This window comes from Podarcis cretensis, assembly GCF_951804945.1.
Source record: "Podarcis cretensis genome assembly, chromosome: 8".
Taxonomy (NCBI): Eukaryota; Metazoa; Chordata; class Lepidosauria; order Squamata; family Lacertidae; genus Podarcis; species Podarcis cretensis.
The window spans coordinates 84,131,901-84,140,294 of NC_137177.1; the positions used below are offsets into that span (position 1 = coordinate 84,131,901).

Consider the following 8,394-nt stretch of genomic DNA (forward strand, 5'->3'; position numbering starts at 1 on the left):
CCATCTTAGTCCAGCATGAGCACCAAGTGCCTGGTCCACACAGGACCACCTGGAGAGACAGTGTGGCATAGTGGTTAGAGCGTCAGATTAGGACCCGGGAGAGACCAGGGGTTCAAATCCTTGCACTCGGCCATGAAGCTTCCACTGGGTGATCTTGGGGGCCAGTCGCTGTCTCAGCTACACCTACCTCACAGGGTTGTTGTGGGGTTCAAATGAGGGGGGGGGAGGGGAGAACCACTCTTGAACTCCTTGTAGTTCAAGGTGAGAGATAAATGCAGCAAATAAAATGAATGAATGAATAGCAATACTCTCCCCTATTGTGTCCCCCCCCCCCTTGAAACTGTGGCTAGTTGCCCTTCATAACTGAGAGCCTTATCCCCCCTCACGAATTTGCCTGATCCTCTTTTGAAGCCATCCAAGTCGGTGGCCATCAATGCCTCCTGCAGAGGGGGAGCTCAGTTGGTTAGAGCATGATGCTGATAACGCCAAGGTTGCAGGTTCAATCTCCACATGGGACAGCTGCATATTCCTGCATTGAAGGGGCTGGACTAGATGATGCTCAGGGTCCCTTCCAACTCTAAATAGATCTGGACAGTCTTGTCAGAAAGGGGGTGAAATATACTCGGAGTCGAGAGTGGATTTCATGCTCTTTATTCAGCTCATAGTGGTGAGGAGGAATGGAAGTTCCCCCAGAATTTCTGCTCTATATACATTATTTACACAATGGGCCCCACGTGATTGGCTAATTCCGGGATTCTCCTGTAGGCCAATCAGGTTGCGGATTCCCTTCCACTTGGAGCTGGATTGGGTGGCTCCTGTGGACCAATCAGACTGCTGCATTCTGGATCCTATTGTTCTAGGACCAATCAGACTCCTGCCTTTTGGATCCTATTGAACTCGGTACATAACAGTTCCACTGTTTAACTCTGCGCTGAGCCAAGAAGTATTTTCTCTTATCTGTCCTGAATTTAGACCTGCAGTAGAGCTTTCCAAACTTTTAATATTGGTGACACGCTTTTTAGCATAGCTGTCAACGTTTCCCTTTTTTTTAAGGGAAGTTCCCTTATTCTGAATAGGATTCCTCGCAAGAAAAGGGAAAAGTTGACAGCTATGCTTTTTTAGACATGCATCATTTCGCGACGCGGCGATTCACTTTTACTAGCAAACCGGAGCTTAAACGTGCCCCTTTCCAGCCCTGGGAGGAGCACGGAGACACAGTTTGGAAAGCTCTGGTCTACTGTTTACAAATTCTGCTCCTCCCCGGCCTCTCCCCACCTTCAACTCCCCCCCTTCCCACCACCAAAAACAGCCACAACCCCAAAGTGGGCCAAATGTGAGCAGCAGCAACTGAAAAACAAGGCTTGTTTTGGGATTCTCCCTGCGCCGTCCAAAACCTGTCTGTCTGGCCGGGGAACCGGTTGCTGTGTTTGGGGTTGCAACAAGGCAGGCCTGTCTTGTGCAGCAGGTCACTCCGTCACCAGAGAGAGAGGTCAAGCCAGCATCGCCCACAGCTCCTCTAGGCCCTCCAGGGGACAAAAGAAGCCCCCATCCCCTATGCCCTGATGCAGCCATTTCTAGGGGACAGCAGCCCCTAGTCTGCAGTGAACAGGAGGATGGGCGATGGTGGCCCTCAGGCGGCCTCTCAGTCGCTGGGAGAGGGAGGGGTGCCAGTTTGCGAGCTGCCCTGAATGAGATGGTTGGCCGGCAGCACTTTTTTGCCTGATTCATCAGGTTCCTATGGAAAGGGACACATTTGTGGAACCTATGCTAGTGAGATGGAAGCTCCATGTGCAGAGGCAGTCTACGTCCGATAACAAGGACACAACAATAACAAAACAGTCCTCTCTCCGCGCCCCCCAACCTTGTGCTCTGCTTGGTGGCTTCCACATGGCTGACCACTGTTGGAACCAGGAAGCTGGGCTGGGGAGGCCTTTGGGAAGGGCCTTCTCGGTAGTGGCGCCCGCCCTGTGGGACGCCCTCCCAACCAGATGTCAAAGAGAAAAATAATTACCAGACTTTTAGAAGACGTCTGAAGGCAGCCCTGTTTAGGGAAGCTTTTAATGTTTAATAGGTTATTGTATTTTAGTGTTTTGTTGGAAGCCGCCCAGAGTGGCTGGGGAAACCCAGCCAGATGGGCGGGGTATAAATAAATTATTATTATTATTATTATTATCCATCAGAGACACCTGGGTTAGCCATGATGCTTCTAAATAGAGCCTCACTTTATGGTTGCAGTCTACCTCCGAACGCCAGCCGCTAAGGGACAGGGAGGGAAAAATAGGGGAGGGCTGTTGCCTTCACACCCCACTGGCTGTCCACTCCTGGAAACAGGAGACTGGGGCTAAATGGACCCTCTTTAGCTGGACTGACAACGGCTTGTTCCATGTTCTTAATCAATTGCCTGCGGGACCTTTTAGTGTCCAGACCGGCTGATTCCAGCTTTGAAGTCAGTTTCAGGAGCCAAAGTCTGGAGTAGGTCAGCAATAAAAGACCCGGAGTCATTATTCAAAGGAAGCAAAACAGTGCAGGCCTAGTGAGCACAGTAGATCTTGCCCCAATGAGGCAGTTTCCCACAGCTCTCCGAGAGTATTACTCCCTTGGGTACTTCCCAAGCAATCTCAGGCTCCTTCATCTTGTATCTCCTCGCTCTGCCCTCTTTGTTTCTCTATGCATTCCGAGAGACCAGTGGGAAACGGAACTGGTCGCAGCAGGGGTGGGAGACACCCTGGCTTCTTCAGCAGCCTGCCTCATGGTCCCCCTCCTCTCCAGCCTCTGCTACTGCCTCTGTCTCCGGACTGCTCTCTGCCACAGCCTCTTCCTGCTCACTAAACCCTGTTACCTCTGCAGTTTCTGACACCTCCTCCTCCCAGTCTTCTCCCTGTGACCACTCATCATTGCCCCGTCACCAATCCCCCGGCTCTGAGCCTTCTTCCCTTGGGGGTTCCCCACCTGATGCATCCAGCCGGCCCATGACAGCCAGCAAATCCAAAAAGGACAAAAAATAAACGATTTGGCAAATGCAGAATAAATTCGATATTTACAAAACCCTTAAGCGCACAAACGCAGAGCAAATTCAGTTTCAGGCATGGGTTTCCCTGCACTTAGAGGAGCCCGGCTTAACGTCACACAGCTGTCACGCAGGCCAGATGAGGTCCAGCTGGCTCCTACATCTTTACTCGAGAGGAAGATGGCTGCAGCAAAAGGCAAATGTCAGGGAGGGCAATGATGGTCAGTCTCACAGTTTAACCACTTGCTAGTGTTGAAGAAGATGGGGAGAAGGTGGAGAGAGACGAAGGAGGGATGCGGAGAGGAGAGGAAGACTCAACCATCAGAGCATGCCAAGGGAGTCTTTGCTGGGAAGCTGCTGAGCTGGGGCTGCTCTGAAGCTGGCTCCCCCCACCTCCTCCTCCCCAGGCTCTCTCCACAGCCTGGTGCCTGGCACGTACTGCCCAGCCCCTAATTGAATTATTCCATCTAAACAAACAGCCTTGCAGAGGGAAGGAGGAGCGGCCATGGAAGCCCAGAAGGAGCCCAGCTCTCCCCCATACATACACACACACACTCTCTCTCAACGGGATCGTTCCAACTCTACATTCTGTGACTCATTGTTTCCCACCTGCTGCAGTTTTAGTGATTAGAATCATAGAATCATAGAATCATAGAGTTGGAAGAGACCACAAGGGCCATCGAGTCCAACCCCCTGCCAAGCAGGAAACACCATCAGAGCACTCCTGACATATGGTTGTCAAGCCTCTGCTTAAAGACCTCCAAAGAAGGAGACTCCACCACACTCCTTGGCAGCAAATTCCACTGTAAAACAGCTCTTACTGTCAGGAAGTTCTTCCTAATGTTTAGGTGGAATCTTCTTTCTTGTAGTTTGGATCCATTGCTCCGTGTCCGCTTCTCTGGTGCAGCAGAAAACAACCTTTCTCCCTCCTCTATGTGACATCCTTTTATATATTTGAACATGGCTATCATATCACCCCTTAACCTCCTCTTCTCCAAGCTAAACATGCCCAGCTCCCTTAGCCGTTCCTCATAAGGCATCATTTCCAGGCCGTTGACCATTTTGGTTGCCCTCCTCGGGACACGTTCCAGTTTATCAGTGTCCTTCTTGAACTGTGGTGCCCAGAACTGGACACAGTACTCCAGGTGAGGTCTGACCAGAGCAGAATACAGTGGCACTATTACTTCCCTTGATCTAGATGCTATACTCCTATTGATGCAGCCCAGAATTGCATTGGCTTTTTTAGCTGCCGCGTCACACTGTTGGCTCATGTCAAGTTTGTGGTCAACCAAGACTCCTAGATCCTTTTCACATGTACTGCTCTCAAGCCAGGTGTCACCCATCTTGTATTTGTGCCTCTCATTTTTTTCGGATTAGATCCGAGCGCGATGGCATGGTGGCAAGATGCCGCCTGGCTTCAGATACCCGACGCAGATTGAGAAAGTCAAGGATTCAGTGGTGATGATGGGGGCACTGAGGCATCTCCAAGATGGATCTTCTAGTGCAGCAGCACCCAATCTTGGGAACTCCCTGCCTATTGACCATAGCTGTCAACGTTTCCCTTTTTTAAGGGAAATTCCCTTATTCCGAATAGGATTCCTCGCAAGAAAAGGGAAAAGTTGACAGCTGTGCTATTGACACCTTTGCTGCACTCTTTCCGGCCCCTGCTAAAAAAACAACAAACCCTTCTTCCCCATGCAATTCTCTGCAAATGAAATCTAAAATGCAGAGCAGGCAATGAGAGCCACATGTCATGGGTGTGCAAAGAGCCGGAAGATCCAACTCTGATCTGATGGTGTTGTGGTTAGAGCGTCGGACTAGGACCTGGGAGAGACCAGGCTTCAAATCCTCACTGGGCCATGAGGCTGCCACTCATCCTCATCTGCCTCACTTTGTAAAATCACAGAACCCTGGCGGGCATCATCAAACCCCCTGCAACACAGGAATTTCATTGTTGATGTGGGGTTTAAATGAGGAAGGGGAGAATTGTGTGCACAGCAGCTTGACTCCTTGCAGTGGGCGGGGGGGGGATGTGGGATATAAATGCAACCAAGAAATAAATAAAAATTTGACATTCGGTGGGAAGAAGACTTTGGCTGCAGGTCTAAGTTACAGAAAGACAAAGTGAGGTTGCGAGACAATGAAAGCGATGATTGAAACATCCATGGGGACAGGTGGGGGGTCTACATGAACAGAGTGCAGAATTAATCCAAGCTGTGCCTCCTTTCTACAAAACAATGCCGATGATAATTGACGAGATCTCCGGGATCTCCTCTCGCTCTGTACTTCTTCAGAAACCAGGGAATTATTTCCTGGACGGCAGCCGATAAATCACTCTCATTTCATGGTTGCCTTTTGTCTTTGCTGTTGCTGCTGCTGCTCATATATGCAGACCCTGCCTTCCTCCTGTGCTCTTTTGCTACAACACTACAACTCTACAGAGTTGTAGAGCTGGAAGGTACTCCAACCCCCATGATGCAGGAATTTTTGCTGCAGAAGCGCAACACCATCATTAGAAGGCGCTCCTGGCCCCTTCCCAGGACACGGCTACATCCACGGTTCCCGGGTGGTGGGGGCTTTCCTTCCCAGCTCTGCTGCAGCAGCATGGAGGTCACAACCTCCTCCCACAAGGGAAATACCTAAGATGGGAGCCTAAAGGCCAGGGGGACAGAAGCAGCCTTGTCCCTGCCCTGGAGGGGCAACTGCAGCCACAGGAGGGAGGCAGTGTCCATGGGCACAGATGAGGAGCTGAGTGTAACCCACACTCAGTGGGCAGAAGGATCAAGGCAGCCGCGGAAACAGGGGAATGTTTCCATGATGTAGCTGAGCCGAGGTGGGAGATTTGTAGGGTGGGCAGAATGGAGAATAATGCAGACTTTCAGCTTGCAAAATGCAATCTCTATGTGCAATTTTAAAAGCCTTGTGGGAGGGGTATTTAGAAAGATGTTTAGTCAAGTCGATGTGAGTTTTAGTCTATTGCTACTTAAACTTTTTATACAGCTTACTGCTATTTTTTTTTCTTTGTATTTATTTCATTGCTTTCTTCTTCTTCTTTGGAAACCACTCTGAATTTTCTTTTTGACAATCAAGCAATTTATAAATTCTATTTTTAAATAAGGGGGATGTTGCATTCAGATGCTCCTGCTCACCACAGCAATAACACATAAGTTCGTTGGTTGGCTGCCAGTAAAGAATTAATAGCCCCTCTGCCCTAAAAACGGAGGAAGGGTCTCGGCTTGGCATACAGGTTCAATTCCCAATGGCATCTCTAGGGAGGAACGTTCTCTTCCTGGAATCCTGCAAAGTCCCTACGGTGAGTCAGGGTAGATAGCACTGCACTACATAAACCAAGATGGACTGTATTCGGAATAAAGCTGGTTTCTAAGACATGGTCAAGGCTGAAGGCAACAGAACAAAACATACCCACCTCGATGAAGCTGTGAGCTGAGAGTCTATTTTACTGATGGAGGCAAGAGAGCAGACCTCACTTAAAGCCCCACAAGAAGACCATTGAAGAGGTGGGATTCGAACCCAGGACCCCACCCCAATCCAAGTCCCTGAGCTCTGACGCTCATCAGCAAATCCAAAGCCAACATATTTCATAGAATCAACCCCTCCTGCGGTGTAGGAATCTCTGCCTTCTTTTAATGAAGGGGCGGAGAAAAAGAAACTGTCACTCTCCACAACTGCCACCATCCCTGACGACTGGCCGCAGTGGCTGCAGGGAGTTGGAGTTCAACATATTCAATTATTCTGCATTGCTGGGGTCAGACTAGATGACCACTGGGGACCCCTTACAACTCCACAATTCCATGATCCTAACAGCTGGGGTGGGGGGCTACAGGTTCCCTTCCACTGGACCAAAGCAACAGCCTCAGTGCAAGGCAGCCTTCATTCGTTCACACGTCCAAGCCTGCATTTCACCCAAAACAGAGGGCAGTTGGAAAGAGGAACAGGCAGATGGGCACTACTCTGTGGAGGTCATGACTCGCACTCAGTCCCCAGCACAGCCGCACCTGAGCACACACCTGCCCCCGTTCTTAGCACCTGCTGCATCCTGCAAAAAAAGTGGTCAGTCTCCACACGGACATGTTGCCCAGTGTTCTTTCTAGTCCAGCAACCTGGAACAATTTTGCACTCCAGGCTGACAAAGGAAGGAGTATGTTTGACAGTGGAGCAGAAGAGGGTGGACTCTCCTTCACTGGAGGGTTCTAAACAGAGGTTAGGGGGCCACCTGTCAGGAATTACTGAGCTGTCATTCCTGCATTGTAGGGGTTGGGCTGGATGACCCTCAGAGTCCCCTCCAACTCTATGATTCTATCACTAGAGACTGAGATAGCAAGGGGGCTGCTGGTGGCAAAGCACAGCCATTGCAAGTAGTGGCCATCAATGGCCTTCTCCTACTCTGCGAATTTGCCCCATACTCTTCGAAAGCCACCCTGGCCTCCTGAGGCAGGGAGTTCCACAGTTTAACTCTGGGCTGCATTAATAAGTATATCCTGAACCTCCCACAGTTCAGCTTTGCAGGAGGTTCTGGTATTAAAAGCGAGGGAGAAAGAAACCTTTCCTCTATCCACTGTGCATCATTTTACAAGTTTCCATCACGTCACACTGAGATGCACTTTAAAAAAAATAAATTATGATTTTCAGGTTTATACGTTTCAATAATTTTATCATTTCAAAACTTGACTTCCTCCCCACTCTTTCTGTGGTTCCTTAAATTTATTTTCAATATCTTCTGCATATCCAAATGAACTTAATTTGCTCATTTATTCATCTACTTTAAATATATACTATTAGGAAACTGCAGGTTACACTGAGATGCACTTTTGAACACCGTGTTACTCCAATCCTCTCCCAGTTACGGCACTGGCCCCCAGCCACCCCCCAGCTCCCTCCCACTGGCCTGCAGAACTGCCCCCCAGCCACTCACTCACCCTCCATAGGCCCCAAAGGTGAAGCTCCGCTTCCTGGAACCCATGGCAGCAACAGAGGGCAGGGGAAGTCAGAGGAGGCGCCTGCGGATCAGGCCAGCCATGGAGCAGAAACACAGATGCCTGGCTGGAGCAAAAGCATGCAGAATCTGGCTGGGGAGAAAAGGAGGGAGGAAAAGAGGGAGGGGCCCTGTATTTTCCCCGCCTCCTCCCCGCAAAACCTGTCCAACCAGCACAGGCTGGAGCAAAACTCCTCTAGTAAGGCCCCAGAGGGCACTTGGGTAGCTCCCAGCAACGGAGTGGGTCTTGCAGGGGCACAAGCTGGCACGGGCATCTCAGGAAATTGACTGCCAGGCAACCTGCCTTATCATCTGCAGCAGGGCAGCGCAAGGAGCAGCACTCAGTGCTGGTGCCAGCGCCCGCCTCAGGGACAGGTTAGTTAGTGCCACGGTG

At 50.2% G+C, this 8,394-nt stretch overlaps 1 protein-coding gene across 1 annotated transcript in view; it reads right to left on the reverse strand.

Annotated features, from left to right (window-relative positions):
- Positions 1–8,057, reverse strand: part of RAP1GAP (RAP1 GTPase activating protein) — a 94,628-nt gene extending 86,571 nt beyond the window's left edge. Inside the window, exon 1 of the mRNA XM_079987396.1 lies at positions 7,945–8,057. Coding sequence (XP_079843522.1) covers positions 7,945–7,988 — 44 coding nt within the window. The 5' untranslated portion in view covers positions 7,989–8,057. The remainder of the gene's footprint in view (positions 1–7,944) is intronic.
- Between the last annotated feature and the right edge of the window lie 337 nt (positions 8,058–8,394).